Source organism: Mustela nigripes, chromosome 7 (genome assembly GCF_022355385.1).
Source record: "Mustela nigripes isolate SB6536 chromosome 7, MUSNIG.SB6536, whole genome shotgun sequence".
NCBI classification, from domain to species: Eukaryota; Metazoa; Chordata; class Mammalia; order Carnivora; family Mustelidae; genus Mustela; species Mustela nigripes.
In genome coordinates this window covers 17,885,293-17,910,144 of record NC_081563.1, presented here as the reverse complement: position 1 = coordinate 17,910,144, position 24,852 = coordinate 17,885,293, and the positions used below count along the sequence as shown (strand labels likewise).

General features: G+C 36.2%; 1 protein-coding gene across 2 annotated transcripts in view; it reads left to right on the top strand.

Annotated features, from left to right (window-relative positions):
* Positions 1-24,852, top strand: part of ATAD2B (ATPase family AAA domain containing 2B) — a 150,123-nt gene that overhangs the window by 61,590 nt on the left and 63,681 nt on the right. For both annotated transcript variants that reach the window (XM_059405214.1, XM_059405213.1), the window contains exons 14-17: positions 6,478-6,637; positions 12,304-12,394; positions 18,179-18,490; positions 22,654-22,789. In XM_059405214.1, the coding sequence (XP_059261197.1) occupies positions 6,478-6,637; positions 12,304-12,394; positions 18,179-18,490; positions 22,654-22,789 (699 nt within the window). The remainder of the gene's footprint in view (positions 1-6,477; positions 6,638-12,303; positions 12,395-18,178; positions 18,491-22,653; positions 22,790-24,852) is intronic.

Sequence of the window (24,852 nt, the reverse complement as noted above, 5' to 3'; positions counted from 1 at the left end):
TCACTGTTAGGCTTGTTTGTTTTCTTCTGAAAATATGTTTTATTGTTTTGGTACTTCATTTGTTGGGCAATTTTGGATTGGATCCTGGATTTATTAATGCTCGTTTGGGAAGGCTCTGGATTTTATTATTTTTCTTTTATGAGTAGTATTTCCTGTGTTTTACAGATAATTTTCTGCTTTAGGATTGAATTACAGACTGTTTCTTGGCTGGCAGCTTTGATCTCCTTTCAGATCTTTTTTTTTTTTTTTTTTTTAATCTTTACCAATACTTTCTTCACTCTGTGTCTTTGTTGTTATGGGTCATTTAGAGATGTGGGTAGATGGAGTTTGGGGATGTCTTCCCTGGCTCTTGCCTTTGTGGGATCCCCCATATTCTTTAGTGTTAATGGTCAGCCTTCTCTTTCTGAACTCTCAGGCTGGAAAGTTAAGGGGTTTCCCTTAGCATAATCTTCCTTACCTATCTCACTGTACTTAGACCCATGCTGAAAGCCAGAGAGAGGGGAACTTGCTTTCTCTGTGTTCTTCTTTTCTCCAGAGGACCATGAATTTCCAGCAAAGTCTGTATGTCTCTGTTTACTCATTAGTTCCTTCAGTGTTTTTGTATTATTCTGTTCAGGTTTTATAGTTATTTCCTGAAGCAGAGCAAGGGGTTATCTGGCAGGGTTTTCATCCATCAAACCTGGAAGGGGAAGCTTTGAGTACCGAGTATGCAAGTTTTAATTTCTAAAGTAATTACTAATAGAAATATGTTGTAATTTCTAAAATGTTAGTTGGTAGTTGGAGGGAGGGATAGAATAATTAAAAAAAAAATTGAAATGCATTCAAGAAGACGAACAGAATCATAGGACCAATAGGAGAAACATACAAATATAATTTAGATTTAAACCCAAATACATAAAAAAATGACCTGAAATGTAAAGGGACTAAATGTTCTTTTTTTTTTTTTTAAGAGCTAACTATTTTAGAGAAAAAAATGCCATGTGATTTATGTGATTTGTGGGGGGGGGGGGCAAGGTAGAAGTGGGAGAGAATCCTCAAGCAGACTGCCTGCTGAGCATGGGACCCTAACTTGAGGCTTGATCCCAGGACCCTTAGATTATGACCAGAGCTGAGATCATGATGTGAGCTGAAATCAAGAGTCTGCAGTTTGAGCAACTGAGATGCCCCAGACCAAATGTTCTTTTTTTAAAGATTTAAAGATTTATTTATTTATTTTAGAGAAAAAGAGATAGCATGGGGGTAAGGGGCTGAGGGAGAGAATCTTCCAGCAGAGTCTGACGCAGGGATTGATCTTACCACCCATCAGATGGTGACCTCAGTTGAAACTATGAGTGAGAAGCTTAACTGACTGAGCCACTCAGGCTCCCCCAAGTGTTCTTTTTAAAAGACAAAGATTGTCAAACTGAGGAAGAATAAATTATGTTGATACTTTGTTTATAAGAGATACACCATGTATAAGGGTATAGAAAGGTTCCAAGTAAAATGGTGGGAAAAAGGCATGCAAAACTTAGTCAGAAATACACATAGCACTGTTATTCACAATAGCCAAAACATAAATAATCCATATGTCCGTTAACTGCTGAATCCGTAAACAGAATTAGTTATAGCCATACAGTTCAGCCTTAAAAAGGAATGAAATTCTGACACATGCTGCATGGGTTTAGCTTGTATGGTACATGTGACATAAATGACCCTCAAAGACTTAATGCTAAGTGAAGTAATTCATACACGAAAGGTCACATGTTATACTATTTTATTTGTCTTACTTATTTTTTCAAAAAATATTTATTTGTTTATTTAGAATGAGTGAGTGAGTGCATGAACTGGGGGGAGGTGCAAAAAGAGGGAGGGGGGAGAGAATCTGAAGCAGACATGGGCTTGGTCTGAGTACCCAGGTGCCCCATACTATTTTATTTATAAAAAATGTCCATAATAGTCACTTGTAAAATGGGCATGAAAATATGCTAAGTTAACACTAACAGAATACTGCTGTTATCAGTATTAGACAAGATAGACTGTGAGGCAGAAAGCATTATTACACATATAAAGGGACCAGCTTATAATGATAAAAGCTTCAGGTTTTTTTATTAATTACTTTTATTAACATATAATGTATTATTTGCCCCTGGGGTACAGGTCTGTGAGTCATCAGGCTTACACACTTCATAGTACTCACCATAGCACATACCCTCCCCAATGTTCATAACCCAACCACCCTCTCCATACCCATTTCCCCCCAGCAACTCTCTGTTTGTTTTGTGAGATTAAGAGTCTCTTACGGTTTGTCTCCCTCCTGATCCCATCTTGTTTCATTTTTTTCCTTCTCTAACCCCCAAGCCTCCTACTCTGCCTCTCAAATTCCTCATATCAGGGAGATTATATAATACTTATCTTTCTCTGATTGACTTATTTCGCTTAGCATAATACCTTCTAGTTCCATCCACATTGTTGCAAATGGCAAGATTTCATTTTTGATGGCTGCATAATATTCCTGTGTGTGTGTGTGTGTGTGTGTGTGTGTGTGTGTGTGTGTGTACATATAAATATACACACACATACTACATCTTCTTTATTCATTCATCTGTTGATGGACATCTAGTTTCTTTCCATAGTTGGCTATTTTGGACATTGCTGCTATAAACATTAGGGTGCACGTGCCCCTTGGGATCACTACATATGTTTCTTTGGGGTGAACACCTATCTGTGCAATTGCTGGGTCATAGGATAGCTCTGTTTTCAACTTTTTGAGGAACTTCCATACTGTTTTCCAGAGTGGCTGCACCAGGTTGCGTTCCCACCAACAGTGTAAGAGGGTTCCCCTTTAATATTTGTTTTTGATAAGGTCACTTACCTCAGAGAATGAGGAATATAGGTATCTGTAAAAACCTATTACAGACTTAATGTTGAAAGATGAAAACGTTTAATATGACAGTTATAAGGATGACTATGAACACTTTTGATCAGTGTTCTACATAGATCCTGATCAGTGTAGTCTGGTAAGACAAAGCAATATAAGGTGTGTGTAATGGAGAGGAATAGACAATGCTGTTATTATTTATAGATGATGTAATTATGTATATAGAAATTCCAAAGCAGTCTGTAGATAACTTCTTGGATGTAATAATGAGCATCTAGCAGGATTAAACCAATCATGATAGAGAATTTTGCCTTTCTTTGTACCACTTTTTTGTATTGACAAAATGAATCTGGAATTGATACGGAAATAGAAAGAAATAATAGTGAATACTTTTGTGGAAGAACAAGATAGAGGAGTATTTGCTCTGCTAGTTATTAAGGCCTCTTAAGGTTAAGATGACTTGATGTTGGTGGAAGACTAGACCAATAGACAAATAGAACGAAATTCAGAGCCATGTATAAATCTACACATATATGGATGCTTGATTTTTAATACAAGAGACAATGCAGTACTGTTGGGAAAGGATGACCTTTTCAATGAATAATGCTGGGAGAATTGGGTATCTGGTGAAAAAATAAAACTGGATCCTTCTTCACACTATGCAAAACAATTCCAGTTAATTTTATTTAGATCCATATTTGAAGGTAATACAGATACATTTAGAAGATATGTAGGAGAAAGATTTAGGGCAGGCAAGTAGGCCTTGAATATAGTATTAAGTTGTTCGGACTTTATTTTGAACATTAATCAAGGTTACTAAAGGATTTTGATCCAGGGGCTGGTCATTTGATTTTTCTAAAGAAGTCAACTTTTGATAGAATCCAAGCTAGGTTGTAATTCTGTTTCTGGCCATGGTTGAGACTGTTTTCTGAAAACCCTTCTAAAGAACACTTAAAAATGCTGATGAATATATATTTTAAGGTGCATTTATTTATATGAGAGGGTGATAGAGATGGAGGAAGAGAGAGAATCTCAAGCAAATTCCCGGCTAAGTGCAAAGCCGGAGTTGGGGCTTGAGATCATGACCCTGAGATTATGACCTGAGCTGAAATCAAGAATCAGATGCTTAACTGACTGAGCCACCCAGATGCCCCCAAAATGCTGATAAGTCTTAACAAACACTTGAAATACCTATCTGTGATTGGAATGTACTAAGGAAAAATTTGAGGTTAAATATGAATTTACACTTAATGATGCTTATTTTTTCTTTATATCTGAAGTGAGACACTTAGATCATTAATTTTAAATTATTTAATTAGCACAAGCACAAATCCTTACTATACATGTACACTGGGTCTCTAGCATTTTGGTTCCATTTATAGTTTTGACACACATTTAGAACAGTTTATTTGGGAGTGAGAATGATTTTTTTAACTTACTGAGCATATTGGAGAAGTTGTTTCAGGCAGGTATATAGAAGTGAGAACACTTAGAAAACCATTAGGAAGACCTTTGTTACTAGAGCTACGGTTTTTGTATAATTAGACATGCAGCATTTTCAGAAATGTGTAAGTCATAACTTCAAAAACTAAAATATGCACAGAATGATTTTGAATTGAACTTAGTTTAAAAAGTAGCCATTCTAAAGAAGTCATCCAAAGGTATAATAATAATAATGCAAATGTAATTCTCTAGGAATCTAAACATCATATAAATTGCCAGACATAAATCCTCCCCCAGATTGCTATCTTATCAAGAGACTTTTATATTTCTTTGAAAATTTTAGTTAGTTTTTAGTAATTTCTACACCTAATACGGGGCTCACATTCACAATCCAGAGATTCAAGAGCCAGCCAGACACCCCTTTATTTCTTTTTTAAAAAGTTTTATTGAGATGGTACTCATACATCATGCAGTTCAGTCATTGAAGCTGTTTGTTCAGTGGCTTTTAGTGTATTTCCAGAGTTGCATAACCATCACAGTAATCAGTTACAGAACATTTTCATCTCCCCAGAAAGAAACCTTTCAACCTTTAGCCATCACTCTCCAGCCTCCTCTTTAGTACCCCCAAATCCTAAGCAACCCTTAATATACATTGTGTTTCTGTAGATTTGCCTATTGGATATTTCATATAAATGGAATCATACAGCATGGGGACTTTTGTGACTGGCTTTTTTCAGTTAGCTCAGTGTTTTTGTTTTTAAGATTTTATTTATTTATTTGATACAGAGAGAGACCATGAATAGGCAGAACAGCAGGCAGAGAAGGGGGAAAATAGGCTCCCTGCTGAGCAGAGAGCCTGATGCGCCACACGAACCCAGAACCCTGAGGTCATGACCTATGCTGCAGGCAGAGGCTTAACCCACTGATTAGGCCAGTGTTTTCAAGGTTCATCCATATTATAACATCACTCAGTACTTCATTTGTTTTTATTTACAAATTGTATTTCATTGTATGGTATACCACGTTTTCTCTATCCATTCATCAGTTGTTGGACATTTGCATCACCTCCATTTCTTGGCTGTTGTGAATAAAGCTGCTATGAACATTTGTGTATAAGTCTTTTATGAGCATTGCTGGATCTTATGGTAACTGTGTTTAATAGTTGATGGAACTGTCAGACTGTTTTCAAAAGACATATACCATTTTACACTCCCATCAAGCAGTGTGTGAATGTTCCCATTTCTTTACATCCTTGTTAATACTTACTGTTTGTCTTTTTGATTATTATCATCCTATTGGGTTTAAAGTGGTACCTTGGGGCGCCTGAATGGCTTAGTTGGTTAAGCCTTTGGCTCGGGTCATGGGCCCAGGGTCCTGGGGTTGAGTCCCACGTTGGGCGCTCTGCTCAGCGGGAGCCCGCTTCTCCCTCTCCCTGCTGCTCTCCCGCTTGTACTTTCTCCCTCTCTGTCAAATAAATAAATAAAATCTTAAAAAAAAAACACAAACAAGTAAGGGCACCTCGGTGGCTCAGTGGGTTAAGCCTCTGCCTTCGCCTCAGGTAATGATCTCAGGGTCCTGGGATCGAGCCCCACATTGGGCTCTCTGCTCAGCAGAGAGTCGGCTTCCCCTCTCTCTCTGCCTGCCTCTTTGCCTATTTGTGATCTCTCTTACTCTCTGTCAAATAAGTAAATTAAAAAACAACAACAACAGCAAACTTTAAAGTGGTATGTCATTTGGTTTTGATTTGGGTATCCCTGAAGATGGACCCTTTGTATATCTTTTGTGGAGAAATGTCTATTTAAATCTTCTGACTGTTTTTAAGTTGGGTTAATTTTCTTTATATTGTTGAGTTGTAATTGTTCTTCTAGAACCTTATCAGGTATATCATTTGCAGATATTTTCTCCTATTCTTTAGGTACATTTTTCCTGATAGTGCAAAACTGTTAATTTTTATGAAGTCCTTATCTCTTTTGTTTTTGTTTCTATGCTTTAGGTGTCTATTAATAATGTTTTAATACTTTCAAAAATGATTTCTGTATAGTATTTTACATTAAGACTTAGTCATGCCATAATTTTATTAGCATTTAAGACTGTGAAGTTTAGTATAAGCAGCAGTTTTTACAGTTTTTTTCTTTCTGTTTTTTAATTCATAACTTTGCCTGAAACTTTTGTTACAGCTCTATAGTGTCAACCCTCCTTGCTCTAATGGATGGATTAGATAATAGGGGTGAAATTGTTGTTATTGGTGCTACAAACAGACTTGATTCTATAGATCCTGCTCTTAGGAGACCGGGTCGTTTTGACAGAGAATTCCTTTTCAACCTGCCTGATCAAAAGGTAAAAGTTTCTGTTTTTAATATATGAAGATATATTTGTGATTCAGTTGTGAAGCATATATGCACTTTGAGAGTGCATTTTATGAACTTTCATTTTAAAAATTTTGTGCTTATGGGATACCTTAGTAATTCTAAAAAAATGCTTAAATAATTTAGTCTTTTTCTCTTAACAGCTTTTAGAACATTTATGACTTTCAGGAAGAGGAAAACCTGTAGTTAGGTTACTAAAATGCTTACGTACTCTCTTTAGCTTTAAATTTAGATTGTAGTAATTATCTTGGATGGCAGGTTATATATCTCTGGTTAGCCAAAGGAGCTGTGTTCCCATAAAAATAATGTTTTTAGAGTATTAGTGAGATTATGAATAAGAACCCAATGTGCAGATTTTCATAGAAATTACCATGATATCATATTTAATTAAAAGCAGCAAAAGTTACACATGGGCAATGTATAGTCATTGTATAAAATGTTATTTAATTCTGCTTGACATTTTTATTGTTTGAGCAGTTTAATCATTGACTAAGTCTTCATTGGAAACTTCAAGTTTGAAAGGGGGAGATATGAGAAGATACTTTATTTGACAATGTTTCTCATGTAATTTAACATTACAGATAAGCATAATTAAAACATTTATAACATATGAATATAACCTGAAGAAAGAAGATATGATTTGTGGATGTATAGTATATATCCATATATATAATATTATGTATTATATAAAAATAAAACAAGCATACCCATGTATATTACATATATCCATGTATAATACTCACATTTCTAATTGTTATATAGCTTTGATTTTAGATCTTCCTGTAAAATGCCTGGTTTACATACTTAGAGTAAAAGGCTGTGATTAAGACAATGTACAAGACTAAGGAAATGAAGACAATGTGCTGCTGTGTAGAGCAGTTCATACTTCAGCTTGAAGTCAGTCTTCACAGTCATTAGTAGTTGTCTCAGTTTTTGATTGACGTCTAACTTAGAGGCTTTAATTTGGTACTGAATTTACTTGACTTCATCAGGATAGGAAACCTACCATATGCAACATCATTTTCAAAACCCAAGTGTAGCTTTCAGGGCTCTATCAGTGCATTGAGGTGTGCTTAGTTGTAGAAGACAAGGCTGAGGTGGGAAGAGCCTATTTCAGCATAGGGAAGCATCAGCTATCTTGTTTGGGCCATTTTCACATCTTTTAGCGTACGTGGATAATGTGTTTAGTTCTAAAAAACACAGCCTGTGTTCATTTTGGCACAGGAAAGCCATTATCTCATTAACCAGTTGTCTTCTAGTCATGTGGCCCTCAGTCATATATGCCAGTTACAGTCCTCACAATTCAGATGCAGCTCACAGAGATCAAAGATTTAATAGTAAACAAGGTATAGAATAGCACTGTCCAGTCAAATTTTCCGTAATGATAGAAATATTCTGTATTTACATTGTGCATTGAGCACTGTCCAGTACAGTAGCTACTGATCATGTTTAGCCCTTGAAATGGCACTAGTGGGACTAAGGAACTGAATTTTAAATTTTCTTTAAAAATTTAAATAAAAAAGCATCGTATGGGTAGTGGTTTACTACATTGTACAGCATGGATCTTGACATAGTTTTCCATGTGAATTTTAACTTCCTACATTTCAAGGAAACTACTTTGAGACTTAAACCTGAGGTCATTTTTCTTGGTCTGTGTCTGTGGAACAGGCTTAGACTGTTCTTTTTTTTTTTTTTTCTTAGATAATATGTAAAGTCATGAGATTGTAAGATTAAATGAGATTATCAAATCCTCTGTCCTAAGGAATGGTTCATAAGGTAAAAGGAAAAGTAGGAGAGTGAATTCTGGATGCCAAGTGATGAAAGTGTATCAGTGAAGACAGTGTGACTAACTTTGTCGTATGTTGCTAAATTAAGTCAGATGAGAAAATTGGCCATTGTTTTTAGTATTATGTAGGTTATCAGTGAACCTAAATGGGAGTAAATTGACTTAGTGTTGGGTGCAAAGACGTTTAACTGGAGTATGGTTAGCTTAAGAGAGAGCAGGAGAAGAGGAATTGGAGACAGAACGAAAGTTAAGTTTTTCAAAGTTTTGTTACAAAAGGAAGCAATAGGTGTTGAGGGAATTGGAGGCAAGAGGGAGTGTGTTATTTTTAAGCTGGGATAATTAGCCAATAGAGAAGGAAATTCTGGTGATGAAATTGAGAAAGAAGAATTATCACATTATGTCCTTAATAAGCAAGAGGGGCCATAGTATTTACTACATGAGTGGTGAGAATGACTTTAGATAGGAATTGGATAGTTTGTGATACTAGGGAGAAGACAGAATATTATGGGTACAAATGCCTACAGGTAGACAAATTTAGTGTGGAATGTCTCTGGAACTTTCCTTCAGTTTTCTCTGTGAATTAGGAAGCAGGTCCCAATGAGAAGCTGAATGTGAAGACGGAGAAACTGAACTAGTCTGTTAGGAGATAGACCTAACGAATGATCTAGGGAAGGATTAAAGGCAGTGAGAAGGATCTGCTTGGGACTTTAAAGTGATACCAGTCACAGTGTCATGTTAGTTCTGCAGTTTGGGCAATGGAATATCATGACTCTCGCTGTTTGACCAAATAAGTAAAATAAATAAATAAATAAAAGCAAGCAAGCCTTGATTCCTCCAAATTGTAGTAATTTTGTTAATTCTTTATTAGCATAAAATAGCACATACCTTCTTCAGGTGGTAATGCTTTTTTATTATCACCAACACTTATAATTATTATTATAAGTATTATGTGTGTATATATGAGTCCTGAGAAGTGAGCAGCTTGAATTTGCCTCTGACTCTTAATAATAGAGGAAGCTACTTTCTATTAGGGGAAACAATGTAACTTACTGTTCTGTATGTCATATAAAGTGCATCACGAATCATTTCTGATTTAAGTAATTTCTTTTTCTATTTCCTTTTTTTTTTTTTTAAGATTTTATTTATTTATTTGACAGACAGAGATCACAAGTAGGCAGAGAGGCAGGCAGAGAGGAGGGGGAAGCAGGCTCCCCGCCAAGCAGAGAGCCCGATGTGGGGCTCGATCCCAGGAGCCTGGGATCATGACCTGAGCCATAGACAGAGGCTTTAACCCACTCAGCCACCCAGGCGCCCTCTATTTCTTGTTTTTACAATAAAGGAAACTCCGATTGATTATATAGAGAAAGATCAAGGCACTAAATGTATTAGAGATCTGACAATAACTTTTTACATTAAGTAATTAATTTCATTCCTCTAAACCTTTACTTATTTTGTGAAAAGACAGTATAAGAATAGATCTTTTTTGAGACATCTTCCAGCCTGAATTTATTTGGTGTGTTTCTAGTTCTGAAAGGGTCTTCTAAAATTGATGCCTATGCTGCTGATAAGGTCAAGTAGATTCTTAATGTCATATTCTAGAGAATATAAAGTCTTGGATGATTTTTTTTAACCTTGATTTTATAATTTTTTAGTATCTATTCAGGCAGGTACTTCAAGTCGGAAAAAAATAAGTGTCACATCGTTGGTTTATATTTGGTAGCTGAACACTTAACTTAGAACTTGGAATTAGAACCGTAGCTATTGTTACCAAATTTTATCAACTTTCTGAGCATGGTTTATCTTGATGACTTTGAAGTTCTTTTTGTTTTGTTCCTGGACCCCAAATTCCTCATCAAGCTAATAAGACTATCATGTTGGTTATAATTTGCTTTTTCATATTCTTTTTTTTTTTTTAAGGATTTTTTTTTTATGTTAGAAAGAGAGTGCCAGCACATGCACACGAATGGGGGTAGGGGCAAGAGGAAGAAGGAGAGAGAGAGAGAGTCCTCAGGCAGACTCCCTCTTGAGTGTGGTGCTTCATGTAAGCCTTGATCCTGGGACCTGGAGATGACTTGAACCAAAATCAAGAGCTGGCTGCTGAACTGAGCCACCCAGGCTCCCTTGTTTTTCCTAGTCTTAAAAGCTCAAGTAGCATTGTTTTGTTTTGTTTTTTAAAGATTTTATTTATTTATTAGAGAGAGAGAGAGATCACAAGTAGGCAGAGAGGTAGACAGAGAGAGAGGGAGAAACAGGCTCCCCACTGAGCAGAGATCCCGATGTGGGGCTTCATCCCAGGACCTTGAGGTTATGACCTGAGCCAAAGGCAGAGGCTTAACCCACTGAGCCACCCAGGTGCCCCTTAAGTAGCATTGTTGAGGGTATGAGTGCATTTAAGTTTTACAGAGTGTTTTTCCTTGAAAGAAGGCAAAAGTGAAAATAAAAGTCTGATATGACTCTTCATGATATACTATCAGTTGATTATGGATTCTTACTACTTCAGTTGCTTTTTGACTGTGAAAGAAGAAGAAATTTCATTTAATTTGAAACCACGATCTTAAAATTTTGATTGTACTATACAGTTCGATGTAAGGTAGAGAATGTTCTTTTGAAAACAAAAAAATCAAGGTAGAATTGCTCAGATATTTGATTTTTTAAATGAATTAAATTAATATTTACTGAAATATCACCTTGTTATTTATTAAATGCCAAACATTATATTTCTTTATTTCATTGAAAACTTTTCTACTTAAAACTTTTTCCAAGTTTTAAATTACTTGTTTAGCTTGTCAGTCATAATAATTTATGCATATGATAGAACCAAGAGTTTTATGAAATCTAAACCTGTAGTTTGTTTAAAAGTTAGCACTAATTGGCGTGCCTTACTGGCTCAGTCAGTAGAGCATGTAACTTTTGACCTTAGGGTCATGAGTTCAAGCCCATGCTGGGTGTAGAGCCTGCTTTAAAAAAAAAAAAAGCACTGAGTAATGTATGGAATTGTTGAATCATTATGTTATCTATCTCAAACTTTTATAACATTCTATGTTAATTATTATTTTAAAAAAGGGTTATCCATGTTATAATACATTAAAGTTCCTTGTTCATATGTATTTGGGTAAAAATGATCTGATGTGGTAGAACAGTGAAACTTAGTTTTGAATGTAGTCCTAGATCAGTGAATATCAGTCACTTAGTCATATGTTCCATTAGTCAGTTCGTTCACCACTCAGAATATTAGTTTGTGAAACAGAGACACGATCTCTCTTACATTCTATTTATTCTCTTGATATTTTTTTTTTTAAAGATTTATTTATTTATTTATTTGACAGAGAGAAATCACAAGTAGATGGAGAGGCAGGCAGAGAGAGAGAGAGGGAAGCAGGCTCTCCGCTGAGCAGAGAGCCCGATGCGGGACTCGATTCCAGGACTCTAAGATCATGACCTGAGCCGAAGGCAGCGGCTTAACCCACTGAGCCACCCAGGCGCCCCTATTCCATTGTTATTGTGGGAATCAGAGTTGATGTAGATTCCATGGTATTTAAATTTCTTTTAAAATAGTTGTTTTTCAGGGCATCTGGGTGGCTCAGTGGTTAAAGCCTCTGCCTTCAGCTGAGGTCATGATCTCAGGGTCCTGGGATCGAGCCCCGCATCAGGCTCCCTGCCAAGCAGGGAGCCTGCTTCCCCTGCTCTCTCTCTGCCTACCTCTCTGCCTACCTGTGATCTTTGTCTGTCAAATAAATAAATAAAATCTTTAAAAATAAATAAATAATTGTTTTTATGGGGTATGGTGAGTACATAAATGTGTTCCAGCTAATACATTTCACAGGTTGTTGATATTATACTTTTTTTCTTAGGCAAGAAAACACATTTTACAAATCCATACCAGGGATTGGAACCCAAAATTGTCAGATGCTTTTTTAGGTGAACTGGCTGAAAAATGTGTTGGTGAGTGCTATTATTTGAATTCTTTGATTGTTATTGTTTGTTCTGCTCAGCCTGCCCTTATGTTTGGAATGTGAATGAGTATAGTTATGTCTGTGCAGTAGATGGCTGGCTCTAGAATTATTTTGAACATTTCACTTGAAATTAACCTTCTGAGGTACAATTTTAGCTGCCATTAGGTGTTTGATTATTAACAAAGCTAGTAATAATATGCCTTTCATTGAGTGCTGGATTTCCATAATATTACGGCTGTGCGTTTTTTTGGGAGTTGTTCCCTCTCAGAAATTCTACTAAGAAAAAGAAGCTTAACCTTGAGAAATAAAGGTCCATGTTGAGGGCAGGACTGTAGTCTTTTACTTTGCAGATTATCTTGTCTTCATGCCTGTGGTCTAGAAAGAAGTTGAGTGAGAAGAGTCCTCAAAAGAAAATATTTATTGGCATTTACTAGTATTTCCCAAAATATAAAACTTTCAAATTTAATGTTAAATTATTCACAGAGTAGAAGATCCTCCTTACAGCATGAATGAAAACTACTGTCCTAAAAGGATGTATTGAGAGAGATGTGCATACATGATCATATATAGGAGATGGAATTCAAGGGTTTTGGAATTCAGGTTTTTGGCTCTAATTAGGTCTGAAATAAAAATGATTACACTATTAAACAACTGAGTATCCACACTGGTATTCCTCCTTCATTCTTTTTCTGTCTTTTGTCTGTTTTCCTCTTATTCTCTCACAAATAAAAATTAAAAAATTTTTCTCCATGAACTTTTTAAGCATTATGAAAAATCCCCAAACTAAGTTCACTAACAATCAGCAGTCTGCTTGGGAAAACTTCAAACTTACCAAAACCAGAAAGAACAACTTAGTTAAAAAAATCATTGGGATCCACCATCAGATATTAAAACTTAAATAGAACATTAGTCCATTCAGTTAGCTACATCCGAATTATCCTCTTCATCCACAGGGACCTCCATCTCCGAAGCAGCATCCCTCAGCTTTTGAACCACAAAGACCTCGACATCTTCTGGTGAGGAGAAAACGTAAATCTCTCCAGCACTACTCCAGTTTAAGCTTTGCCTGGTATAAGAGAGCATGCGCCAAACCCATTTCATGTAAATTTGGCTTGACTTTTGCAAAGCCTTGTGCTGCTTTATGGGAGAGGGTGGTATTTGGTACAAAATCCAGTCTTTTCCCTTTTTGAAATTTGACCCCTTTTATTTCCTACTTTTTATGATACTATTTAGAGTACTGATGAGACTGGGAAATTTTTGTAGATTTTTCTGTGACTCAGTCCCAGAGTGATCCTTAACTGAAATAAGCATAAGTCTTCAGATAGCTTTGGAAATCCCCTAAACAATAGGTATATTAAAATTACTTGCTGTTATCCTGTCTACCATCTGAAATGTTACACTCTAATTCTCTATCCTAAATATAAGAATCTTAGTTTCCTTTATTCATTTCCAAAGGCCACAACTTCTCATTATTCCCAGTGATTTATTTTAGCTTTTAGTCAGTTTCTTAAGTTTAAGCATTTTAAAGACATAATTTCTTACAGGACTAAAAAATTTCTCTTGCCCTTTGAGGGTGGTGGTGGTGATGTTTTAGGATCTGCTTATATCTACACCATTTTCTTCCTGGAGAGTGACATAAGAAGCCAGTTGTACATTAAGACAAAAAGTCAAATGCGGGTCTTCAAACAGGAATGAAATAGTCATACACTTTAAATTCATTATGAACTTACCACTTTCTGTATTCCAAACACGTTTTAACATGTATGGGTTCAGTTCAGTGAAATTTATGCCTAACAAAAAGAATATGTTGTCTTGATAAAAAACTGCAAAGACAGCTGACCTCTTCATGTAAAGGTTATGGATTTGGTAACTTTAACTTGAAATAAATTCCCAAGTACGTGGAGAGGTTTGGATGCTTAATAGGGGTGATTTTTGAAAGTAGTCCTCACATAATTTCAGTGTCTAGATCACATTCACAAATAGTAGGCGCTTAAGGTTATGAGGACCTCAAATCTAATCATATTTCTCTATTTATTTTCACTAAGAGGGCCGAAACAGTGGAAATGTATCAACGAGGCATCTATCTTGTGGGCCTTCATTATGTTTGATGTTTTATTTAAACAGTAGACTTCATGGGCCGCCTGGGTGGCTCAGTGGGTTAAGCCTCTGCCTTCGGCTCTGGTCATTATCTCAGGGTCCTGGGATCGAGCCCTGCATTGGGCTCTCTGCTCAATGGGGAGCCTGCTTCCTCCTCTCTCTCTGCCTGCCTCTCTGCCTACTTGTGATCTGTCTGTCAAATAAATAAATAAAATCTTAAAAATACACATTTATAATATTAAATTACCAGAGATTCTGATTCACTACGTTTGTTAGGAATCTGTTTCTGTTTCAGTTTCATCGTTTATTCAGATCAGTGGTCAAGATTAAAAACTACCGATATAAACCAGTAATTCTTATTCACAGGCAACTGTAATGAAGATAAATCCTCTATTTTCTAGTCTGTTGATTATGATAATCCAAATGATTTATTTCCTTAAATGGGACCTATTGTTGCCCTTTTAAATGATCTTTAGTAGAGTAAGCAAAAATGAATAGTACATTGCTATTATGTATGTTGCTGACATGTCAAACATAAATGTTATGGGTATCGTTTGTTACATAAAATATCTTTTAGTGGCTTTTTTTTCTGTTCTTTGTTTCTGAGCTTTCTAAAAAATTTAGGCTTCTTGCTCTTAGAAATAGGATCATATGGTATGTTTGCCAACTGTGTTGTATATGCTTTCAAAGAAGAAAAAAGAATGGTGGTTCATATTGTTTGAAGATGGTAGATTGTTTTTTACTTCCTCTGAAATGAATTATTTCATTAACTATTTATGACTAAGCTGGTATTTTATAGTTATTTTATTGAACTACTATACCTAGGTTATGTTCAGCATAGGAAAAGATACCTTTTTTCATGTTGATTCATTGAGAAATAGAATAAAAAATGAGAGACTAATGGTTAATTTGGTTATTCTGAGAATTATTTGGGTGATTGCTGTCTTGGGATAGTGTTAGTGCTTCATCTGCTTATAATTTTCTGAATTAGATTTTCACAGGTTATACTAAGTTTTTCCCTTAACTCTGAATAAATATTTCTTTAAGAATGGAATATTTTTGTGTTTTTCCGTAATTTTCATTGAAATTTTTATTCATAGTAAGTTGGCTTAATAATAAAAAAATTTAGATTTCCTTTTTTTTTAAAGAAACATTTTTTTTTTTTTAAAGATTATTTATTTACTTATTTGACAGAGAGAGATCACAAGTAGGCAGAGAGGCAGGCAGAGAGAGAGAGAGGAGGGAAGCAGGCTCCCTGCTGAGCAGAGAGCCCGATGCGGGACTCGATCCCAGGACCCTGATATCATGACCTGAGCCGAAGGCAGCGGCTTAACCCACTGAGCCACCCAGGCACCCCAGAATTTAGATTTCTTATTAAAAGAAAAAAAAAAAGCCCAGTAAATATAATTCTCCCACTTTTTGTGGTAGTATATGGTAACCTCACAGTTACGCAATCCCAAACTATCACCTTGGAGTTACTGTTTTCTCCTTTCATTCATGAAATATTTATTGGATATCTACTGAATGCCAGGCTAGGCATTATTTTCAGTATATGAGATACGTTAGTGAACAAAACTGATCAATACCCATACCCTCACAAAGCTCACATTCTAGTTGGGGAAGGCAGACAGTAAACATGATAGGTAAATGATAGAAGTGGTACTTGCTGTGGGAAAAAGGGAGCAGAGTAGGGAGGATTTTTCTGTTTCTGTAGGACTTGATCAGCAAGATCATGTGCCCTACTAATAATAGAGATACAGTTCATTGTAGGTGTGTGAGTCACTTACAGTTTGATTTATACAGTTTTTTTTTTCATATAAACATATAATATATTTTTAACCCCCGGGGTACAGGTTATGTGAATCGCCAGGTTTACACACTTCACAGCACTCACCATAGTACATACCCTCCCCAATGTCCATAACCCCACCCCCCTTCTCACAACCCCCCCCTCCAGTGGTTTATACAGTTTTGTGCCTTAATGTTTTTTTCCTGTTGTCAGGGTCTGTAATCAAAGGAGCGAGACTGATACAAAGCGAAGGTCAAGCAAAGCTTTATTTTGCGCCAGGCATCGAGAATCAAACTGACTGGTCAGGGCCGTCTCTTGCAAAGAGGCGACCCCTCCCAGCCTCACAGACTAACTTTTATAGAGGTAGTTTAGCTGGGCTATACACAGGTGGCCAATGAGATTGCAATACACAGAGAAAACTGCCCAGTCATGCTAGGTCTGCCACACACAGAAAAAACTGCTAGGTAACACACAGGTGGCCAATTGAAATGCAATTGAAATTGAAATTGAATTTCAATTGAATTGAATTGAAATTCAATTGGCCACCTGTGTGTTACCTAACAGTTTTTTCTGTGTCTAGTTCCTTTGATTACAGACCCTAACACCTGTCATTTAGTCTGGTGCTATTTTCTGCTCAGTTTTTCTAATCACCATTTTTATTTTATTATTTAAATGTTCCACAAGGTCATTGCATAGTATAAAAAGATAAATAAACTTGATGCCACTCTTTGAAGAACTTAGGGTCTCAAGTTTTAAACTAGTTTGAGTGGTTCCCCCTGCTGGCATGTTTGGTACGATAAAGGTGTGTGTGATAAAGGTGGCCAAATGCAAGTTTAAATGCTGACATAAAAAACATGACTGGTTTGAGGTTTTCTTCCTTTTTGTGGTTGAGACCTAACAGTTTGTGTGTTTTTGTATGTATTTGTTGCTTAAATGAGTGAAATGACTTAAAAGCAGGGGCTTGATCTGTTAACTACATTATCAGTTAAGTGTGGTTAACGGCTAATGCCCTGTGTTGGTATAGCCTGTAGAACTAGATTATCAGTTATTTTAAGCTAAACGTATATATTAAAAGGAAATTAATGTGGGATATTAATGGATTCTTAGTCCCTTTAGTACCTTTGAAATTATTAGAGATGGTGACGACTTTAAACTATAATTTTTGGGGTAATCAAATAGAAACTCGCTGTGGTTTGCGCCCAGAGTTAGTAGGAGAATAGCTCTGTTCTTGACCTTTCTGCATATGTTCTACAGTGTACTATTCCCATATGTGTTTGGTAATTAGTAATATTAGAAAAGTTTATAGGTGGGCACCTGGGTAGTTCAGTGGGTTAAGCCTCTACCTTTGGCTCAGGTCATGATCTCAGCGTCCTAGGATCAAGTTCCACATTGGGCTCTCTGCTTGGCAGGGAGCCTGCTTCCTCCTCTCTCTCTCTGCCTGCCTCGCTGCCTACTTGTGATTTCTCTCTGTCAAATAAATAAATTAATTAATTTTTTTAAAAAAGAAAAGTTTATAGGTAAGTATATTGTTAGAAGGACTAAACTAATTATTGGGAATAGTGATGAAGGATTGAGATGAAACTTACTCTTTAAAAACCTTTCCCGAAGAAAGTTGTACATTATAATCAGTGATTTTGGCACAGAATACATGGTTTGTTTTGGTATCACTAGTTCATGTGTTGTTAATTAAAATATTTGAAACATTTTTAGTCTTACTAAGTAAATTTTACTAGGTGACTTAAATGGTCAGTTTTTGCTGATAAAATTACACATAATTATTGATTTAAGATTAATAACTACTTAGGTAAAGATGTGTATATTTGTAAACTATATTTGGTACTGGGAGAATGAACTTAACTTTGTTACTCTTTTCTTTTTGTGCATTAGGCTATTGTGGAGCTGATATCAAGGCCCTGTGCACTGAAGCTGCCCTGATTGCCCTGCGGAGACGTTACCCCCAGATCTATGCTAGCAGTCATAAACTGCAGCTAGATGTTTCCTCCATAGTGCTCAATGCCCAAGATTTTTACCATGCAATGCAGAATATTGTGCCTGCTTCTCAGCGTGCTGTCATGTCTTCGGGACATGCACTATCCCCCATCATAAAACCGCTGCTGGAAAGAAGCTTCAACAACATCCTAGCAGTCTTGCAAAAAGTGTTTCCTCATGCTGAAATTAGCCAGAGTGACAAGAAAGAAGGTACCAAAAAGTAATTTTTCGTATTGTTAAAATGAAACAAGTACGGGCATAAATAAATTCCGAGTTTCCTTATAAGGTTATGTGTTATTCTTTTATATTTGCCATGAATATAGAAAATATATCTATTTCACTCACTAGGTTATAGTCTAGGCCTAGTATATTGCCTAGGTGTGGTAGTTGCCTAGTGAATGTTTGTCAAAAGGAAGAATGAATGTTAGTTCTGTTTGTTACCTCTTAGGACATTCTCAGTAATGTAGAAGTGTTACTATCTTTAGAAAAGGTGACTATAATATGATGGCTTACATTTATTTTATTATAAAGCCCTTAAATAAATTGTCACTTACTAATCCTCATAATAGTCCAGTGGGGCAGGTACTTTTATAATGAAAAGAAGGAGACTAGAAGACTTAGGAAGTATTCCCTTATTTGAGGTCATTCAGTAAGTTTTAGGACTTACTCAGACGTGGGTATCTGATTATAGCCTTCGCTTGTTGCTCATAATGTCTCTCTGTTGCTTATAATGCCCCTCTGGTTTCAACTCAAGAAATCTGTTTTGTTGGTACTGTCAGGGCACTCTGCAGTGTGCTATATTCGTGAAGTGTAAATCCTTAGTAAGGGAGTAAATTAGAACCTGGTTGTATAAGGTGGTGTAAGGTCTTGAATTCTAGCTTCAAGATTGGACCTGAGTTAAAAATACAATACTGCCTTTAAAAAGTCATCCATTGCAAGTACTTGGGTGGCTCTGTTAAAGCGACTGCCTTCAGCTCACGTCATGGTCCTGGAGTCCCAGAATGAGTCCTGTGTGGGGCTCCCTGCTCAGCAGGGAGTCTGCTTCTTGCTCTCACCCTCTTTCCACTCATACTCTCTGTCTCTTGTTCTCTCTATCTCTCAAATAAATAAATAAAATCTTAAGAAAAAAGAAACCAGCCATTTACAGGGAAACTTTAGGTTTATATACTAGAGTCTGAACTTTGAAGAGAAAGTAATGAGTTTTAATTATCTTAATTTTTCCAGTTCCTAATACCTTATTTGGCATGTAGTCTGCACCAGAAAATTGTTCAGTTAATTATACTAACATTAAAAATATTATGTGTAGTAAAAATCATCTATAGTCAATGCATTTTGCTGTCTTTATAAATACTTTTATGGAAACTATATTTTTCAGGGATAGATTCTCATTGAAATATCACATGGATTACTTGATCTCCTAAGTTTGTTAAGTAAGGTGGGGAATAAATATTTTATTATGAGTGTGCCAGGTACTCTGCCATGAATCATACATTTCTTATCTCTGATTTTCATAACTGAGGATATGGATCTTTTCCCCAAGAAATTTTTTTAAAGATTTTATTTATTTATTTATTTATTTGACAGATCACAAGTAGGCAGAGAGGCAGGCAGAGAGAGAGAGGAGGAAGCAGGCTCCCTGCTGAACAGAGAGCCCCATGTGGGGCTCAGTCCTAGGACCCCGGGATCATGACCTGAGCCGAAGGCAGAGGCTTTAACCCACTGAGCCACCCAAAAGAGCCACTCTTTTCCCCAAATTTTTTTTTTTTTTTTAAAGATTTTATTTATTTATTTGTAAGAGAGAGAGAGAGTGAGAGCGAGCACAGGCAGACAGAGTGGAAGGCAGAGTCAGAGGGAGAAGCAGGCTCCCTGCGGAGCAAGTAGCCCGATGTGGGACTCGATCCCAGGACGCTGGGATTATGACCTGAGCCGAAGGCAGCTGCTTAACCAACTGAGCCACCCAGGCGTCCCATTTCCCCAAATTTTTAAAAAAAACTAATGTCACCGTTAGAAAATAATAAAAATCGTGTCTTCCCATTTGAGAGATTATGATAGTTCATCTTTTTATTTATGATATTTTAAAATTTAAATTCAGTTCATTAACATATAGTGTATTATTAGTTTCAGAGGCAGAGTTCAGTGATTCATCAGTCTTGTATAATACCCAGTGCTCATTATATCATGTGCCCTTCTTACTGCCTATCACCCAGTTATCCCATCCCCCTGTCATCCCCCTCCAGCCACCCTCAGTTTGTTTCTTATGATTAAGAGTCTCCTATTGTTTGTCTCCCTCTCTGATTTTGTCTTGTTTCATTTTTCCCTCCCTTTGCCTATGATCCTCTGTTTTGTTTATTAAATTCCACGTATGAGTGAGATCATATAATTATCTTTCTCTGATTGACTTACTTCACTTAGCATAATACTGTCTAGTTCTGTCCATGTCATTGCAAATAGCAGGATCCCATTTTATTTGATGGCTGAGTAGCATTCCATTGTATATATACACCACATCTTCTTTTTCTCTGTTTATAGACATATGATATAGTTCCTTTCTTTTCATTTGAGAATTTTTTATGGCATTATTATCTGTTTTCTTATAAATTTTTAAAGTAAGTATAGAGTATGCTTTAGTTCCAGTTTTTTCTTCATATACCAGTAGAGAAAACAAATTATGATTATTTGATTATTAATAATTATTTTTTAGTTATTTAGATATATTATTCTGGTTTGTTTTGGTCTTACCATCCTTCATAGACTGGTATATGAAATTATCACTCAAAAGGTATTCAGTTGGGGACACATCGGTGGCTCAGTTGGTTAAGTGTCTGCTTTCGGCTCAGGTCATGATCCCAGGGTCCTGGGATAGATTCCCGCATTGGGCTCCTTGCTCATCAGGGAGCCTGCTTCTCCCTCTGCCTGCCACTCTGCCTGCTTGTGCTCTCTCTCTCTGACAAATAAATAAATAAAACCTTAAAAAATATTTAGCTTATAAAATCCATTGAAATCTCTATCTGCCATCTCCTGCCCACTTCTGACTACCCCTAATCTCAGTTGCTCCCTGTCTTTTCCGGTACTTTCAGGGTCGCCTACAAGAACTTGCCCAAGTATCTGAAATCTCTATCTGCCAGCACAGTTCAGTACCTCTTTGTAGAAATTATTCCTCATTTTTTTTCTTTTTCTTTATTTTAATTTTTTTTTTTTTTAGGAGAAGAGTATGATTTCTGTCACTGTTGATTCTCTCATTTCTCCTACACATGTGGCATTAGTTTTTATTGAGTGAATTGACACTTTTGTTGGGTATGTGTGAAGCACAGTTATTAGTACTTGAGGTTGTAGCCCAGGTACATTTTTAAGTATTGCACCTTCAATAGAGATAATGGTTCCAGTTTGTCCACTGAACTGTAACAGGTGGCAGGCTCAGATAGAGACTAATGTTACTTGAATAAGTGCATTTTTAGGATTGGTTTTGCTTCCATAGAATTCCTGACTCTCTAACCTAGACGTACAGATGTGTGTGTTTGTGTATGCCATGTTAGAAAATAAGTCACCTTGTTCCTTGTTGTTTTTCTAAAGAGCTGGCCAAAACCCTAGCACCCTAGCAGCTAAGCAACTACTTGGTCAAGTTGACCTATAAATTTTTTTTTTAAAGATTTTATTTATTTATTTGACGGACAGAGATCACAGGTAGGCAGAGAGGCAGGCAGAGAGAGAGGAAGGGAAGCAGGCTCCCCGCTGAGCAGAGAGCCCGATGGGGGGCTCCATCCCAGAACTGTGGGATCATGACCCGAGCTGAAGGCAACGGCTTTAACCCACTGAGCCACCCAGGCGCCCTGACTTAGAAATTTTTAATAAATATGTGAGTGTTTTAGGAGAGTGTCATTTCTTTTCCAGACTTCTTATGGTTAGTCAATGAAGTCTACTGAATCGCATCTCTTAGCACTAGGCAGTGTGTAAAGGTAAAAGAATTCCATTAATTCCATTTACAAATTATTTATTTATTTTTTTTAAAAAAAGATTTTATTTATTTATTTGACAGACAGAGATCACAAGTAGGCAGAGAGGCAGGCAGAGAGAGAGCAGAGGAAGCAGGCTCCCTGCTGAGCAGAGACGATGTCGGGCTCAATCCCAGGACCCTGGGATCATGACCTGAGCCAAAGGCAGAGGCTTTAACCCGCTGAGCCACCCAGGCACCCCCTCATTTACAAATTATTAAAAACCCTGCAGTTTGTCTGTTTGCTTGGTTGATCTGTATTATTTGATAGGTAACATATTAATATCACTGATTTTTAAACCAACTTTCCTTAGCTTTGGTGGGGCACTAATATTAAAGGACTTCATAAGCCTCATAATTGTTGTGATTTTTTTTTTTTGAACAGATATAGAAACTCTGATTTTAGATGATAGTGAAGATGAGAATGCTTTATCAATTTTTGAGACCAGTTGTCACTCAGGATCACCAAAGAAACAGTCATCAGCTGCTGCTGTACATAAACCCTACCTTCATTTTACAATGTAAGTATCATAACAATTTTTTAAAAATTTAGAGTGATTTTTACTGTTTTATATTTAGAATTATGGTGTATTTTTACTCAAGGTTGTAATTTTGAGGACTTTTTTCTGCTGTTTGGACACAATTCTGGGAAAGTTTTACTGTGTATGCTTCTTTGTGTGGTAATAAATGGGTTTATTGGTAAACTAAAGATTTTTTTTTTATAAACTGATTTTTTAAAAAGGAGATTTATTTATTTAATTTGAAAGATTTTATTTATTTGAGAGAGAGCACATGTGGTAGGGGATGGAAGGGCATAGGGAGAGGGAGAAGCAGACTCCCCCCTGGAGCTGGATTCCAGCATGGTGAGGGCAGATGCTTGACTGACTGAGCCACCCAGGTGCCCCTCTTCTTTTTTTTTAAACCAAGGTAGAAGGAAGGGTTGTTGTTTAGAAAGTCAGCTTATGTCCACAATTTTAATGCCTTTTATTTTGAACTAAAATGGTCAAAAATGAGATGTTTATCATGATCTGGAATATTTTAAATTATAACAAGTGTCAGATGATAGTTCAGGGATTCTAAGAGTACTAAAAGGATTCTGAATTAGAAGTTTCTTAGTAAACAGATTAACAGAAAACTTTTTGATTCTCCAAAACCTCATTAGTTTACTTCTTCCTGATGTTATGGTTTTTCTGTTTACATTCACTTTTATTTATATTAAAGCAGCTTTTGTCAGGCACTTTATTGGGGAAACAGCTTTAGTGCTAATGTAATTTTAACTTGAGAGACCAAATAGTTTTCAACTACTAGCAGCTTCATCACTCGCATTTACATAGTTAGCATGATAGTTATAGGACCAGAATGCTCTGTCAGGTAGGTCTAATAGCACTTTTATTAGAAAAGTCTGGATTGATTGTATGTACTTTTAAATTCTTTTTCGAGATGTTTTGAACAAACTTAAGTCTTCAGCTTGAAGTTTCTCCCATGTAGATTTTGGTGAAATGTTAATTTGATTATTTGCTCTGATAAGTCGTATTTTTTATTTTTTAAAATGAGATTAAGTTACTTTCATTTATCCTTTTTTCTTTTGTTCTTTAACAGCAAGATTCTTCTCTTAGAAACTTTTCCTTCTATTCCAGATCTTTTCTTTTATGTCCTCAGGAACATTTTCTTAGGTTTTTTTTGGTAATTTCATGAATCTATTTTATTGCTGGCTTAGGGAAAACCAAATAATCATTTTTTTTCTGATTCTTACCTGACTACCTTATGTGCATGTGTGTGATTTGTTTAGTTAATTGGATTTGAAATACATAATAGGGGCTAAGAAACTCCCATCAAAGGACTTGTTCAATTTTTATGAGTTAACTCTGTTGTCAGTAAAGTGATAAAGAAATATCTTTGATTTAGAAAACTTTATGTGCAGTTTTGAGGCCGATTTTTTATTAAGAACGTTCTCTCATTTAATGTATATCATGGTATGGTTTTGTTTGGATTAAACTCTTTGAAGGAATTGGTTTAATTTTAGCTTCTTTTATGTAAAATTTCTAGTTCATGATGTGATTTTTATTTAATAGGGAGACAGCTATATCCTAGAAGTAAGCTTTTTTCGTTTTAGATGTTTTTATAAGTTCCATTCATTTTATTTCTTTTCTTTTTTTTTAAGATTTTATTTATTTGACAGAGAGAGAGAGAGAGAGAGAACAAAAGCAGCAGGAGTGGGAGAGGGAGAGGCAGTCCCGAGCAGGGAGCCTGAGCAGGGAGCCTGATACGAGCTCCATCCCAGGACCCTGGGATCATGACCTGAGCCAAAGGCAGACGCTTAATGACTGAGCTACTCAGGCACCCCCATTCATTTATTTCTTTATTTACTGACCCATTCTCCCAATTTTTATGTGTTTATGCCTGGTACTGTATTAGGTACTGAAAACATAAGCGTGAGTAAAGTAGTTCTTACTCTGGAGAAGTTCTTTTTATTGAGGGTGACAAACATTGTTAAATGGCTGAAATGCTTGATAGCAGAACTAGAAGCTTTCATTGGGAAGTCAAGGAGGATTTGCTCTCCTTCAGAATATGAAGGAATAAGAGT